General features: G+C 36.4%; 3 protein-coding genes and 1 pseudogene across 3 annotated transcripts; 3 read left to right on the forward strand and 1 right to left on the reverse strand.

Moving 5' to 3' along the window:
* The first annotated feature begins 2,445 nt into the window (after positions 1-2,445).
* On the forward strand, positions 2,446-3,334 carry LOC110867688. The gene is made up of 2 exons (XM_022116695.1): positions 2,446-2,611; positions 2,900-3,334. Exons 1-2 carry the CDS (start codon positions 2,590-2,592, stop codon positions 3,193-3,195), a joined length of 318 nt encoding a protein of 105 aa, XP_021972387.1. The 5' UTR covers positions 2,446-2,589; the 3' UTR covers positions 3,196-3,334.
* A 47-nt stretch (positions 3,335-3,381) lies between these two features.
* On the forward strand, positions 3,382-5,797 carry LOC110866397 (protein FAR1-RELATED SEQUENCE 5-like). Its single transcript, XM_022115547.1, has 4 exons — positions 3,382-3,695; positions 3,791-4,049; positions 4,333-4,890; positions 5,049-5,797. The coding sequence occupies exons 1-4, from the start codon at positions 3,382-3,384 to the stop codon at positions 5,352-5,354; spliced, it is 1,437 nt and encodes a 478-aa protein (XP_021971239.1). The 3' UTR covers positions 5,355-5,797.
* A 4,394-nt stretch (positions 5,798-10,191) lies between these two features.
* Positions 10,192-11,665, reverse strand: LOC118480541. Its single transcript, XM_035975520.1, has 3 exons — positions 11,348-11,665; positions 11,190-11,252; positions 10,192-10,704 (listed from the first exon to the last, which is right to left on the reverse strand). The coding sequence occupies exons 1-3, from the start codon at positions 11,436-11,438 to the stop codon at positions 10,340-10,342; spliced, it is 519 nt and encodes a 172-aa protein (XP_035831413.1). The 5' UTR covers positions 11,439-11,665; the 3' UTR covers positions 10,192-10,339.
* A 364-nt stretch (positions 11,666-12,029) lies between these two features.
* On the forward strand, positions 12,030-15,881 carry LOC110867689 (annotated as a pseudogene).
* Positions 15,882-16,768: the final 887 nt, after the last annotated feature.

Below are 16,768 nucleotides of genomic sequence, written 5' to 3' on the forward strand. Positions count from 1 at the left end.
AGTCTGGTTAAGAGGGAAACCCCCATATTCCCCTCTTAACGAGTTAACGGTGTTCTGTTTTGCAAGATTATCGGGTCATTAAGGAGCTCAGAATGTCATAAGAAGATTAACCCTTACGGTAGAAAGATAAACCAAACTAGTTAACCCTAAAATTAGTATCGTGTTTCTTCATACCCCTTATAAGCCAAGATCATTAAAATATACGAAGGGTAAAACATGCTTAATTGAATCGTATAATTAAGGAAATATTTTGAGTAAATTACTTTTTGAGTCCCTGTGTTTTAGTGGTTTTAACCATTTGAGTCCAAAATCAAAAAGTTTAACGACCTGAGTCCCTATAAGCATTTTCTTTAACCATTTGAGTCCAATTTTGTTCATTTTATAACGATTTGAGTCCAAAAAATTGGACTCAGAAGGTTAAAATTTGGACTCAAATGGTTAAAAAAATGCTTATAGGGACTTAGGTCGTTAAACTTTTTACTTTTAGACTCAACTAGTTAAAACCACTAAAACACAGGAACTCAAACAGTAATTTACCCAAATATTTTCTTCAAAGTAAAGATACCTCACAAAGACACCAACAACTCCAATTTAATATCTATTGCAACCATTTAGTTTCCTTAACATACTTATTCATCAAGTTAAAAGAGGAAAAAGTAATAGTTTATGTAATCAACATATGAAAATATAAAAATTTAGTCATTCAACCCACAACTTGCAAACATCACATCCAAATTATAGTTTATGCTAGATTAATGATAAAAGTATTACCAGTCAATTATCATCATAACACGCATTATTACTTTTAGGTTGATCTTTTATATTTAAATATATAAGATAAGATTTTCTGTGAGGAGCCTAATGATTTTCTATTTTGCAAGATTCAAAACTTGATCAAGTATTTGGACTGTTTTCTGGATCTTCAAATAAGTTTAGACGAGAACTCCGTCTACATTCAGTTATTATCAAATCTGTGACTTCTATATTATTTTATAATAATAATAATAATAATTATTATAATAGGTGGTATTTCATTTTCCTTGTTAGTAAAGAAATACTTAAAACTACAAACAAATCAAAATACGCAACTTTATACATAGACTATAAATATAAATCTATACATATAATAAAGTAAACCAACGTGTGACACGTGTCATTCATTGGACGCACTTATTTTTAGGTTTTCCCGCCTTTCTTTCATATTTATTTTCTAATAATTTATCTTCTAATTTGTAGATAATATAAAATAGAAAAATGTTTATCTTGATAATTATAACCCTTTTATTGAAATTTGAAAAGGGTTTCACGCATTTTTGGATTTTATTAAAATTCATGACTATATTATATAATTATAAGTTTGAATATATATGTCAAAATTAAAAATTATTCTTCAAAAATTCAGTAACATCCATACTCTATATATACATTTAGAAAAATGTTAATAATTGCAAATAATACTAAATAGAAAAATGTTAATTGAATACAAAAAAATATAGGATATCATCAAATGTATATCGATTACTTAAATGAGTATCACATGCATGGGCGGTGATAAGAGTGTGCGGGGAGGACCACCACACAGGGTCTGTGATTTCGAGGGGCACGTGTTTTTTATAAAAAAAAAAAAAACCGATATCTATGTTAATTTTTTTAAAATAGCATACCAAACATGCTCTTAGTGAGCCCAATACCCATTGGCATTAGCTTTAGGGCATGTTTGGCTAAGCTTTCTGAAAAAAATATTGACTTATTAGCTTTTTGAAAAGTCATAATCTACAAAATGATGTTTGACAATATGGGTGTATGTGAGAGGAAAAAACCAATAAGACAATAAGACACTCCATACTGACTTTTCCAAAACCCCAATAAGTCTATAAGTTGCTTCAAAAAACATAACCAAACATGCTCTTACTGAGCCCAATACCCGTTTTATTTTAAAATTAAATAATAATATTAAAACATTACGAAAGAACATATTTTTTCGAGCTCAAACAGGGTACATGAATTTTTACAGACGACTCTGTATACATGTATGAGATTTTTTACTACTATTATTATTAGTTTCATTATTTATCAAATATATATAAATGTCTCCGTCTTTGATTTGCATTTACAAGAAATATTTATTATATAGTTTAAATTGTTCAACCCGTGTAATACACAGGGAACTAACCTAGTATAAATATAGGTAGAGGTTCAACTAAGAATTTAATCTTCCCTAAGTTTCCTAAGAAGCAATCTTGAGCTTACATGTGGCAATCTCATTAATTTAGATGAAAGGGTAATATTGGAAAATGCAAATTTCAAACAGATCTGTACTTAGTTTTAATCACACGATTTTCATTCCTTCTTTCATGTTTTTCATTCATTCATTCATTGAGCTTACCAATTTCATCGAGATCGTTTTCATCTAAATCAACGCAAATCTCAATCTCAATCCTGCTGAATCGTTGATCGTTGTCATCGATTTGCCGGTACCTGCGAGATTGAGATCAATCCTGCTGAATCGTTCATCGTTTTCATCGATTTGCTGGAACCCTAGCTCCTCTGTTCATTCATTGATTTGCTGATTTATCCTCCTCTATTTTAATGATGTCTACTACTGTCGATGGTAAAATACCTTCTAGTTTTAATTTCATCTACTTTTTAGGTTTTTAGTTTTGATCTAAGTTGTGCTGGTTTTTATTTAAAAGTGTAGTTCTGAAGTTGTGCTGGTTTTTTGAAGTTGTGCTGGGTTTTTTATATTACATCATATTTTAAAGTGTAGGTTTGTAAAGTTGTGCTGATATCTTTATTTTGTGCTAGTTTGTCTGGTAAAGTTGTGCTTGTTTTTTGTGCTGGTTTATTGTAAAGTTTGTGCTGATATCTTTTATTTGTTCTAGTTTTTTGATTTGTTCAGGAGTTCGTATCTGTCCAACTACTGGTAATCAGTATTATACTCCTATTGTTCCAGATTCTTCCAAACCTGTAGTTGGTATGCATTTCCAGTCACTTGATTCTGCCTTTAATTTCTATAAGAAGTATGCTAAGTTATCTGGGTTTGAGGGTCGAAAGCATACTCAATCTTCAAAAAATGGTGTTGTGATTAGAAAGTACTTTGTTTGTGCGAAAGAGGGTTCAGCGACATCCTGTGCTGTTGACACGGTAAATGATAGTGTTGGTGCTGATAAAAAGTTAAATGACCGAAGGAGGTGACCTTCTAAACGTACCGGATGTAAGGCACACATCCGTTTGTCTTTAACTCCAAAAAATACTTATAGAATTTCTCATGTATTTGAGGAGCATAATCATTCTTTTGTTGATGAAGAGGATTATCATCTTTTAGCTTCGTCTAGAAAGTTGACATTCACTGAAGAGCAACTGCTTTCTGATTTTTCTGAGATGAATATTGGTCCAGTTAGGGCATTCAACCTTATGAGAAAGATTCGTGGTGGATTTGATAAGGTTGGAGTGACGTCTACTGATTGTAAAAATTTTAAAAGAGATATTAATTTGTTCATTAGAGAGTTTGATGTGGATATGGCTGTCCAACGTCTTATGAAGAAGAAGCTGTATTTGCCGAATTTTTCTTGTGAATTTTATTGTGATGAAAAAGGTGCTCTTGCTGGATTATTTTGGGCTGATGAAGAAATGAAACTGAATTATGAGGTCTTTGGGGATGTTATGTCTTTTGATGCTACGTTCCGTACGAACAGGTATTTTATTCACTTTTTGTAGATCATTTATTCATATTTTTATTAAACTAGCACAATTCAGCAAGCAGTTGTAATATAATCAATTCAATTTTTAGGTATGACTTGGTATTTGTTCCGCTCACTGGAATCGATAATCATCATCACAATGTCACGTTTGCTGGTTCTTTGTTAGCATCTGAAACTGCTGAATCATATAAATGGCTTCTTCAAAGTTTTTTGAAGGCTTTTGGTGTTGCACCTAAGGTGGTTGTGACTGATCAGGACGCTGCAATGAAAATTGCCATCCGAGATGTTTTCCCAGATACCAGACATCGTTTGTGTATGTGGCATATAATGATCAAAGTTTCTGAAAAGGTAACTTTCTTAAACCAGCACACTTTTAGCATATAAACCAGCACACTTTAAACAATCCATTTAAACCAGCACACTTTAGCATATAAACCAGCACACTTTTAAACCAGCACACTTTGGCATATAACTCAGCACACTTTTAAACCAGCACACTTTCTTTAAACCATCACAGTTTAAGCATCATAGTTTAAGTTTATACATCAACTAGCACACTTTAACATATAAACCAGCACATTTTAGGATTTGTTTGCTGTTTTAATATACTAATTATTTTTTTTTGTTATAGGTTGGTACTGAGCTATCACAAGATGAGGTTTTTAAAGAAGATATATGTGATGTTGTATGGACTGATGCTCTTGAACCAGCACAGTTTGAGACACAATGGTGTGATTTAATGATTAAGTACAACCTTACTAGTAACAGCTGGCTGTCTGATATGTACAACCTCAGATCAGATTGGATTCCTGCATACTATCGTCATGAACATATGTCCGGTCTTATGCGTACAACATCTAGGTCTGAGAGTGAAAATCATTTTTTTGGTCAATTAACCAACACAAAATTGTCATTAGTTGAGTTTTTGAGCCATTTTGATACTGCAATGGAATCTCAGAGGTTTAAGCGCAGCAAACGTGATCATGATACCAGATACACACAACCTCGCATGAAAACCAATTATGAATTGGAACTGGAAGCTGCAAAGATTTATACTCAGGGGATATTTTTTGATGTTCAAGAAGAAATTCGACTTGCTTGCAAGAATTGTATGTGCAGGCGTGAAGAAGAAGTTGGTGATTCAATTAAGTTTTATATTCTACAGGTCAATCTTCCTGGCCTTCATGAGGTATTTATTTATACCTTTAGTAGCACAAACATGTTCTGCTTTTTACAATACATTTTAAGTAGCACAGTGATTTATATTTACAATTAGAATTTTACATATATAAACCAGCACACTTTTGTTATAAACTAGCACAATATAAGCATTTGTTATTTGTGTAGGTTCTTTTTACTCCTAAGGATATGGTAATTAAATGCAGCTGCAACCGATATGAGCAGTATGGTTTGCTATGTAGGCATGCCTTTTGTGTTCTTCGTCTTTGTGGTATAAAGGAGTTCCCTAAAAAATATGTTATGGGGCGTTGGACAAGAGATGTTGTTCCAAAAAAGACAAAAGTTTCGAGTTTTGATCAAAATGCTGCTGGTAATCAAGTTGAACGTGCTTCCAGCATTGTGCGTGAGATAATGACTGCAACTGAACATATTGTTAACCGTCTTGTTACAAATATTGACCTGTTATCGTCGTAAAGAGACCAAGTGATCGAGTCGAAGTTGAAGTTTGATTCTGCTGACCTTCCTGCAGAATCACTTGACAAGAATGCAAGATTAGCTAATATTCTTCATGCTGATCAGCCATGTTCATTGTCTTCTGCTACCATTCTTCCACCTAGTGGTATTAGAAACAAGGGGTGTGGTTCAAACAAACGCTTAAAGTCTTTTCGTGAGGTATCATCTTCAAGAATATCAAAGAAAACTAAAACTAGAGGTTGTTTGATATGTGGAGGTCATGGACATAATAGTCGGACTTGTAAGATGAAGACTACTGTTGCTGATTCCCAAAAGAGCAGTTAGTCGTGTGTCATGGAAATCATGATATTTGGATTTGTTATTTTTTTCATTTCAGTTTGGATTTCTTGTATTCTTATTATGTTTACAACATTCAACCAGCACATTATTAGTTTTTGTTGATTTTGTAAATGCAATTGTCAAGAATTTGATTTTTCAACATTCAATATACTGTTTAAAACCAGCACAATTTTAAACTTTGTTCTTTAAAACCAGCACAATTTTAAACTTTGTTCTTTAAAACCAGCACAATTATAAAACCAGCACAATTTTAAATTTCTTCTATGAAACCATCACATATTGTCATAGTGAAACCAGCACAATATTAATTGTAAAACCAGCATAAAATTAACTTTCCTAATATAACTGTTAAAGCAGTACAATGTAATTGTTAAACCAGCACCATATTAATTGTTAAACCAGCACAAAATATTACAGACAACTACCAAACTAATGTTATATTGTTCAACCAACACAATCAATATTTCTGGTTCAATCTGTCATTGATTTTCGTTTCCGCATTTTTCTTGCATTCCTCTTTCTTTTCAGGCTCCATCTTCTCATACTTCTCTAACAGTTCCATCACTTCACCTTGCGCTAAGTTGATGTCGGATAAAAGTATTTTGCTTAAATACTTGTATCTCAGTTCAACCAACTCTTTGTCTTGTTCCGGTGACTCTTTCGACAGCCCACTATCCCATTCCTTCTTGCTCACATGATTCCCTGTGTATGTCTCCATGTGTCTCATTGCAAAGACACCACAATCTACAAAGTTCTTTTCCGTTTGCCACGACATTTTCATTATTTCTGGTTCCAAGGGCGACATCTTTGTGTGCATTGTTGGGTATTCAACTTCAAGGTAATCACATACAATTTCTTTCTGTAATTTGAAAATTTTCAAAATCAAAATCCCTAAGCATCACAAATATAATTAAAATAAACAGCACAGAATTAATGGGCATCAATATATTACCACTCTTTTAGCACGTGCCATTTTTTGTGCTTTTGCTTTCCCTTTCATGTTGTCTATAATCTTGATGGCTTCTCCCTTGAAATCAAAACATACAATGTAGTAGTGCTTGTGTTGTAGTATTGGAATGAACAACATGTCCACTTTCCTAATAGTTCCAAACTCGGTAGTCATCAATGTCGCGGCAATGTTTTCTCTGAAATTTTGTGTGCAGGTCTTTTTGTTCAGTTTTGGTTTGAAGTTGTTTTCTCCCTGCACAGAAACCAGCACAATGTGTTATAAACCAGCACCAGCACAATGTGTTATGAACCAGCACAATAATAGCATTTCATATATTAGACTAACCAGCTATTAATAAAACATTAATATTTCAAAACCAGCACAATGTGTAATAATCCAGCACATTTTGTTAAATGTGCTTTTTCTAATCTGTTATTAAAACCAGCACATATTAGAAAACATACCAGCATGTTGCATGGGCAGAAAACTCTTGCCGGTGAACCTTTGCTTCTGTAGACCTCTTCACTGTTTAGTACCAATGACCAAGCTGTTAGGACTTGGACATGTATGTATAAGTTCGGGTGAAGCGACTCCAGAAATACCCTTGAAAGGTTTGTGTTAAATGCTGTCTCAAATATAAACACCCTGCATTGTTGTAATACACATTAGTTTAAATACTTATTTTTATCCAATTAAGATTTTGTTGGTTTTTATACTTACCAGGGGTCGTCAACTGTCGAGAACATCCATTCGGCTATCCTTACTTCAATTTTTTCAGTTTTTGTTTTTATTTGTACAACTCGCTGCATATATGGTGAACATAAAGGTTCGGCAGGGTGAGTTGTACGTTTGCTTTTCTTCTGGTCTCCGGCGTTTAGGTCTTCACCTATGAATTCTTGTTTTTCACTGTCTTTTTTGGGTTCCTTTTCTGGTGTTTTAAAAACCTCTCCTTGCTGTGCTGGTTAACCAGCAGCCTCATTTCCTTCTTTCTTTGCTGGTTAGCCAGCAGTGTCACTTTCTCCCTTTGGTGGTTCATTAGCATCTTCACCTCCTTTCTTTGTTGTTTCCCCATCAGGTTTACCATCTTTAACCTTTTCTCCACCTGCATCTTTTTCTTCTTCACCTATGAATTCTTGTTTTTCACTGTCTTTTTTGGTTTCATTTTCTGGTGTTTTAAAAACCTCTCCTTGCTGTGCTGGTTGACCAGCAGCCTCATTTCCTTCTTTCTTTGCTGGTTGACCAGCAGTGTCACTTTCTCCCTTTGGTGGTTCATTAGCATCTTCACCTCCTTTCTTTGTTGTTTCCCCATCAGGTTTACCATCTTTAACCTTTTCTCCACCTGCATCCTTTTCTTCTTCACCACCAACTCCATGATCAGCACCATCTTTTTTGCTGCTTGCTACCTGTTCTGCCTTTTCTATTTCTTTTATAATCTCTGGCCACATTGAACTGGTGATTCTGAAAGGAGTTGAATCAAATTGTGAGACCACCATTTTTTTTTTTGTGATTGGGTAAGTTTAACTTCATTCCCTTCTTCCTTTTCATTCCCTCCTTCTGTCTTCTCTCCACTTCCTCCTTTTTTCTTTTCTTCATTCCCTGCTTCTGATTCTTGCTTCTCGAAATTGTACTTTTCACCATATACTACCAATCTTTTTCTCCACTCATCCACAGCATCCACAACCTCCTCACCTTTGTACTTTGTTAAACATTCTGCAATCATTTCGTGTGTTTCTTTGACATGCATGTCCAGCTCTTTTGTTTTGGATTTTATCAGACAAATCCATTCCTGAAAAGATAACCAGCACATTCTTTTTATAAAGTAGCACAAATTGTAAAAGTAGCACATTCTTTTTATAAAGTAGCACAAATTGTAAAAGTAGCACATTTTCCATTTTTATTTTTACATACACATGATAAAAGTTTACAATAAAAGTAGCACATTTCAAACTAGCACAGTTTTATAATCCATTTAAACCAACACACTTTAGCACATAAATCAGCACAATTTCACATTCCAAATTCTAACATTAAACTAACATATACTAGGTATAAACTAGCACAATTTAACATTCCAAACACTAAATGTCATATAAGTAACACATTTTTTAACAAATGTCATAAAAGAAGCACATTTTTTCAATAACCATCTAAACCAGCACTTTTTTCAGTAATACTACAGATAAACACAATAAAATAGAAATTACCACTCCACTTGTTGGATTTGTAGGTGGAATTTGTGAGAGTTTTTCCTGGGATTGTGGAATGTCCAAACTTTGTGTAATGTCTAGAGATTCTGGGAAGTCACTAAAGTAATGATTTCTAGCTTCATCAGTTTCCTTTGAGATTTGTTGATATGTGGATAGAGGTTGTTCAGCTGGTGCTTTTTTCTTTATCTTCAGTTTTACCTTCAAATTCTTTCGTTTTTCACCAGTTGTTGCTGCTTTCAAACTTGTTTTCTTCTTACTCTTCACCACCTTTTGAGTAGGTGTTTGTGTTGTCAAGGTGAGTTTCTGTGCTGGTTTCCCATATTTTTCACTTCTCTTTCTTTTATTGCTTTCCACCACCGGACCAAGCTTTTTAATTGTATCATTTTTATGATACATTACAGCTGGTATCATCTTCTGTGTTGGATTTGTTCTTTGGTATGTATCATGCGCATAAACCAACTGATTGATTTACAAGTTAGTTTTTGTTATTATGTTTGATAAAAAACAATAAATATAAATCATTTTTAGATAACTACAACATACCACTAGAAATGTTATCGGTCCGATGTAATGTGCTGCTTTAGATTGGAACCAGCTTGTTGTCTTTCTGTTCAAGCAGTCGATCACGTAGCTGCACCAGTCAACATCCTTAATATCTACATCAGGTTGCAATGTTGTAAGGAATTTCATGTTGACGTTGCCACCGTGTGTGAGCTCTGCCATTATTGAGTTGAACATTACAAGAAAGTTCAGTTGAAATAGCCTTCCACTCTCCTTCTGTTCTTTCACAACATGAATAATATGATGCATTTTTGGCAGTTCATCATCAATTTCAAATTGATTTCTAAACTCTGCAACAACTGGATCACTCATTGATGGTTTACTCAACTCCTTAACCTTCACTTTACCCATTGGCATGCCAAGAACTTCTTGTACTAGGTTAGGTGTTATCACTACATTATGTGTACCTAGATTCAGTGTGTTGATTGTAGGTTCATAATTGTTAGTGAGCCAGTATCCCAGATCAGTTGGTATTTTTGTTATATCAAAGTTCTTCATGCTTTCAAATCCCATGTTATCTAATTCAGCAAGGTTTTTTGGGCTGTTCCTGATTCTAATTCTTTTTTTCTTATCAAATTCCTTGAAAAGTGTTGATCGTATAGGTTCAACGTTTGTGGCAACAACTTTTAGTGCTGTTTTTTGTTTCTTTTCCGGTTGTTCGAAGTCACTGTCTGATGAGCCTGCAAGTAATTTCAGAAGAAACATAGTAACCAGCACAAGTTATAAAGTGTACTATATATTAAAAAAACAATAACCAGTACCATTTTGATCATTTAATACATAATAAACCATGATTTTTATAATTCAAAACATCATTGTTACATAAGGTTCAGAAAAACATGATCATAATACATAACAGCATTGATAACATTAGAAAACTAAAACAAACAACATAAACATGATGATCATAGCAGGAGCTGGCTAGATTGCTACTTCCTTCCAAAATTCTTGACTGAGATTATAGGTTTTTCCTCATCTTCTTCATGTTTAGGTTGTAGGATGGGGATCTTTTGTTTTTCATCATCTTCTTCTTTTTTGGGTTGTACAACTGAGATTTCAGGTTTCTCATCAATCTCTTCTTTTATGGGATCTGAAGGTTCACCACCAGAAGTAGGATGATTGGTATAGTTTGGCCCCCAGATTGCTACTTCATTCCAAAATTTCGGACTCATATAATATTCCTTTTTTGTTGGTCTTACAACTTTTAGTGGAATGGGATGCAAAGGTTCATTATCAAAAGTAGGGATTGGTTCTCCTGGTTGTACAATTTGTAGTGGTTTGGGATTGTACAGCTCTGTTTTCACACACAAAAAAGCAACTGAAACTTATATTACTTATCTCCTGAATTTAAAAGTAGCACAGTCGGTAAACCAGCACAGATTTGGAACCCAAAAAAACCACTTGTGCTAGTTTCTTCTAAAACACTAAAGTAGCACAGACGGTAAACCAACTAGAATTTGTGCTAGTTTACTAGAAAACACTAAACCCTTTGTGCTAGTTTCTTCTAAAGCAATAAACTAGCACAGATAGTAAACTAGCACAGATAGTAAACCAGCACATATTTGGAACCCAAAAAACCAACTAGAACTTTGTGCTAGTTTCTTAAAATAAACCAGCACATAGGTTAAACCAGCACATAAAATAAACCAGCACAAAAAATAAACCAGCACTATTTCATTAAAACACAACGATGGATCTGTTTTTTAAAATGCAGAACATGAATCAGTTTAGACATATTAAAACCCTAGAAATCTGTTCGTTTACAGATCCTTAACAAACCTTCGAAATCGTCATCAGGTTTTGTTTCTTTATGCTTCTGGCTTCTTGTAGATCTCTTAGAACCTGTGTAATCGATTTGATTTCGAAGAAACTTAGAAAAACCGTACAAAATTGAAACCAATACACCAAAATGCAAAAAAAAAAAAAATGGAACGTACTCTCTGAATCCATCGTTGATGCTGTTTTTGTTGTTGTTTGTTCGATTTTCGTCTCTCTTATTGTCGATTTTAGGGGACGTTTCTTAGCCATTGGGAAGTTTTGAGAGAGAGTGAAGAAGAACTGTTTTGAATCGTCGATAACTGCTTTCCTTTTTGTCCAGTACTATTTTTTTGTTTATGGCGAAAATACCCCCGCGCGTTTTAATTGTTTACTTATCTAGTTTAATATTAGGGATTTAATCTGGTCCATTGGTTGTTTAAAAACATGGTGTAGATTGCTTCTTAGGCAACTTAGGCAAAATAGGCTTCTTAGGGGAACCGCCCCCTATAAATATAAACCATAAAGTCAAATGCATATGAAACCCGCGCCAATGTTATGCCACTGGGACCCACATAGATCATCCAGTACGCAATCACCGTTACTCAAAAAGTTATAAATTTTTTTTTTGAACGGCAAATTTGGATCACTGACGGACCACTGGAGTATCATCGTGCCACCAGAGGAACCACCCGATCATATCCATCTCCACTAGGCATAATGCCACACCAATTCAGGAGGAAACCCAATAAACGTGGGAAAACCCCCTTGTGGGAATCGAACCCAGAACCTATTGGTCCCAAAGTCTTATCCCACCACCAAGATGCCACTAGGCTATAAAGCCATGGGCCAAAAAGTTATAAATAGATTTGCTTTACCAACTTGATATAAACAATATTCAATTTTTTTAAACCAAAATGGGGTCGAAGCTATTATCACTGGCGTGCATACGTGGCACCGGTGCCGGAGACGGGTATTCGGTTGGATTGTTAGGGCGGCCGCACTACCCGTCGATGCCGAAGTATCCGAAGGGAGTGGTGGTAGAAGTGGAGGAAGAGACGGAGGGTAGGGTTTTGTTGTCGGTGAGCGGAATGAGTTGTTCGGCTTGTGCGGGATCGGTGGAGAAGGCGGTGAAGCGGTTGCCGGGAATCAAAGAGGCTGTTGTTGATGTGTTGAATAATCGAGCTCAAGTTTTGTTTTATCCCAACTTTGTTAATGTAAGTTTTGTTGATTGTTGTGCGAATCGGTTGATCTTCGTGAGTTATAGCTGTTTAATTAGATTTAGGGCTCGGTTGATCTTCGTGGTTGTTGAATGGTTCAGACATTTGCCTCTGAATATGGTTGAACATTATACTGACTCTTAATGGTTTAGACCGGCACTTTAATGATTTAGACCTCTCTTACTGATGATTCAGTACTTAACTATTCAGAACAGTGGCGGGGGGTCAGAAGTCACCGAACCTAAAAATTCTATATAAGTAATTCTTTTTATAAAACCGGGGTCGAAAACGTATATACCTAAAAGATTCTATACGAAACGTACATACATAACACTACTGAGCGAAAAGTTCGGGGGGTCAAGCGCCCCCGACCCCTTGAAAGCTACGCCCCTGATTTAGAAGTTGCCAAACAGCCCCTTAGGTGATAAGTTTATGTTGATTTGGAATTGTAGTAGTGAAAAAATGGGAATTAGAAGAGTTTTATTTTCAGATTTAAGAAATTTAAGGGGGTGTTTGGATCTGTGTCTGTATTCATTCAAAGACCAAGCTCTGTCACATGATGTAGAGGTAGAATGTCAATAAGGGGTTGCCACTTCAATGGCTGTACAGGCATTAAGTGTTGGTTTCATCACATAGAGAGGGAGTTCTCATGTGACCTGACTCCGACGTGAGAGTACGTATCGAGATAAAAATAAGAGAGAAGAGAGTCGTGAGAATGTCTAACCCTTTGCTTGTGCCTGGCAAGTGGCAAGACTGTATATATGCTGAAGCGTTTTAGGATTAGGACCTTTTTGTTAAGGTGCCGATTCGTTTACATGTTGTCAGTTGTCCTGTTAGACCTACTATTGGCTGTTGGGTTTTGAGTCGTGCTACATTCTATTGTGGTAGCACGGATATCCAGAGCTAATGACTCCAGATAAGTCATGCATCTGGTCCGGAGCTACGTTAGGGGTTACCTGATGTGGAACCGATAACTTAAATGAGTGGACTCGTTTGTGAACAGGTGGGACGGGTGAAAAAACAATCCGTAATTCATGAAATAATCATCATAAGACCTTTTTAATAATTTAGCTTTTATTTTATATTTTTTGGTTTTATTATCTATTTTAGTTAAGTCTGTTGTGTTGGTTATGTTGACCGAAATTTCATTTATGAGTCTAGTCAATATTCGGTTACTTTGACCGAAGTCAATACTAGAATAACTTATAAAGAAAGACTCGTTTGTGATGTTTAGCTTTTTTTCGGTTACAGGACTGCATTTTATAGGAGTTTGTAATGCAAGTTGAATGATCTTTGTAGTGCCTTTCATTTCAAAATCTAAACAACTGTTTTTATAGGAGGAGACTATTCGCGAAGCCATTGAAGATGTTGGGTTCGAAGCTACAATAATTACAGAGGATACAAACGAAAAATCTACTCAAATATGTCGAATACTCATTAAGGGAATGACTTGCACAACTTGTTCTAGTACAGTCGAGTCGGCTTTAAGGTCCATACACGGAGTCCACAGAGCTCAAGTTGCATTAGCAACCGAAGAAGCCGAAGTCCTCTATGACCCCATAATCATGAGCCACAACCAATTCATTAAAACCATAGAAGACACCGGGTTTGAACCCATATTGATTAGCACAGGCGAAGACATGAGCAATATAAGTTTACAAATAGACGGACCATGGAACGATTTTTCAATAAATATGATCCAAGAATCTCTCCAAGCGCTTTGTAAAAGTCGATATGGATACAAATCTCCGAAAGTGTTCCGTTTCTTACAAAGCAGATCTAACCGGGCCTAGAAGTTTTATCAAAGTAATTGAATCAACTGGGTCTGGATAAGGTTCTGGATCATCCGGACCGTTTAAGGCTAAGATATTTCCTAAAGGCGGGGGACGAGATTCGCATAGACACGAAGAAATCAATCAATATAAAAGATCGTTTATGTGGAGTTTAGTTTTTACGGTACCCGTGTTCTTAACCTCGATGGTGTTCATGTACATCCCGGGACCTAAACATTTACTGGATACGAAAATTGTGAATATGATGACTGTAGGACATCTTGTAAGGTGGATACTGTCGACTCCAGTTCAGTTCTTTATCGGTCGTAGATTCTACACCGGGTCCTACAAATCATTGCGCCATGGTTCCGCAAATATGGATGTTTTAATCGCATTGGGAACAAACGCAGCCTACTTTTATTCGGTTTACTCTGTGTTAAGAGCTGCCGCTTCACCACATTTCGAAGCTACTGATTTCTTTGAAACAAGTGCGATGCTCATTTCGTTTATTTTACTTGGAAAGTATTTAGAAGTTATGGCGAAAGGAAAGACATCCGAGGCGATCGCAAAGCTTATGGATTTGACTCCTGATACCGCGACGCTGTTGAGTTTTGATAGTCAAGGGAATGTGGTAAACGAAGAAGAGATCGATAGTAGGTTGATTCAAAGGAATGACGTGATTAAGATTCTTCCGGGTGCGAAGGTAGCGTCTGATGGGTTTGTTACGTGGGGACAAAGTCATGTAAACGAGAGTATGATCACGGGTGAAGTTCGACCTGTGGGCAAGCGGAAGGGTGACCCTGTGATTGGGGGTACGGTTAATGAGAACGGGGTTTTGCATATTAAGGCGACACGGGTTGGGTCGGAAAGTGCGCTTTCGCAAATAGTTCAACTTGTTGAATCGGCTCAGATGGCTAAAGCTCCGGTTCAAAAACTCGCTGATCGGATTTCGAAATTCTTCGTGCCTCTGGTCATTTTCTTTTCGTTTTCTACATGGCTTGCTTGGTTTCTTGCCGGAAAATTTGACGGGTACCCGAAATCTTGGATACCTTCTTCTATGGATAGCTTTCAGCTCGCTCTCCAATTTGGAATATCGGTTATGGTTATCGCCTGCCCGTGTGCTTTAGGCTTGGCTACTCCAACTGCCGTAATGGTTGGTACCGGTGTCGGGGCTTCTCAAGGTGTTCTTATAAAAGGAGGTCAAGCATTAGAAAGTGCACATAAGGTGGATTGCATTGTGTTTGATAAAACCGGGACTCTTACAATCGGCACGCCGCAAGTTGTTAACACAAGATTGCTAAAGAACATGGTACTTAAAGAGTTCTATGAATTGATTGCTGCAGCTGAGGTACATCTTGTTCACAAATAGCGGTTTAATTTGACTAAAATGTTTAGTTTTGACATTTATGCATATGTTTTAGGTGAACAGTGAACACCCGTTAGCCAAGGCTATTGTAGAATACGCGAAGAAATTTAGAGGAGACGAAGAGAACCCGGTATGGGCAGAAGCGCAAAACTTCGAATCGATAACGGGTCATGGTGTACGGGCCATTGTTCAGAACAAAGAAATAATAGTGGGAAACAAGAGTGTTAGATAATATATTTATGTTTCCTTTTGTATGTAATTTGTATATAGTCTTAGGGTGCTAAGTGTAACTTCTATGTCTATATATTGTTCTCTGTATCATGTGTTTATTCAATGAGAAACAACCATTCACATGGTATCAGCCGTTCCTAGTTAGTAGTTGATAATTCCCAGCCGATCTTCTTCCCACCCTTTTCCTCTTCCTCTTCCAGCCGATCTCCTTCCTCTCTTCTTATTCCTGTTTCCTTCCTTCCTCCCCTCCTGTTCCTATGGCTTCTTCCTCAAACCCTACTACTCCTCTCATGGCAGGCCTTGCCCCCATGATTACCATCAAGTTATGTTCCACAAACTATGTCGGTTGGCGAACCCAGATGTTGCCGATCATCACTTACCAAGGGTTACTTCCTCACATCGATGGCTCCCTTTCGCCTCCGTCTCTGATGATAAAATCGGGTGAAAAAGACGTTGTGAATCCTGATTATGCTTCTTGGGCCAGAGACGAACAGCAAGCAATCATTCTCTTAAATGCTTCACTGACTGAAGAAGCCCTTTCAGTCACCTTTGGACTCACTTCTGCTCGTGAGATCTGGACTGCTCTTGAAGCAGCTTTTTGCAACACCTCTGTTGAACGAGTTCAAAATCTTAGGGACCATCTTCGTGCTCTCAAAAAGGAAGACAAGTCTGTTGTTGAATATGGTCGTGCTTTCAAAGCAATCTGTGACCAACTCGCTGCTATAGAACATCCTGTTGATGCCATGGATCAGCTTCACTGGTTCTTATGTGGTTTAGGACCAAGTTTTGAAAGTTTCTCTACCACTACTCGATCGGTACGTCCCATTCCCACTTTTGTTGATCTTTTAGCAAGTGCTGAATCTCATGAATTGTTTATCAAAAATTTGCATGGAATTCATGAGAAACCTACTGCTGCCTTTATGGCCCAAAGCCATGCCCAGCGGCCCAATACTCATGGCAGTTCTTATCGCCCGAATAGGGCCTCTCAAGCCCAATATCGGCCAAATAGGCCTC

Source organism: Helianthus annuus, chromosome 7 (genome assembly GCF_002127325.2).
Source record: "Helianthus annuus cultivar XRQ/B chromosome 7, HanXRQr2.0-SUNRISE, whole genome shotgun sequence".
Classification (NCBI taxonomy): Eukaryota; Viridiplantae; Streptophyta; class Magnoliopsida; order Asterales; family Asteraceae; genus Helianthus; species Helianthus annuus.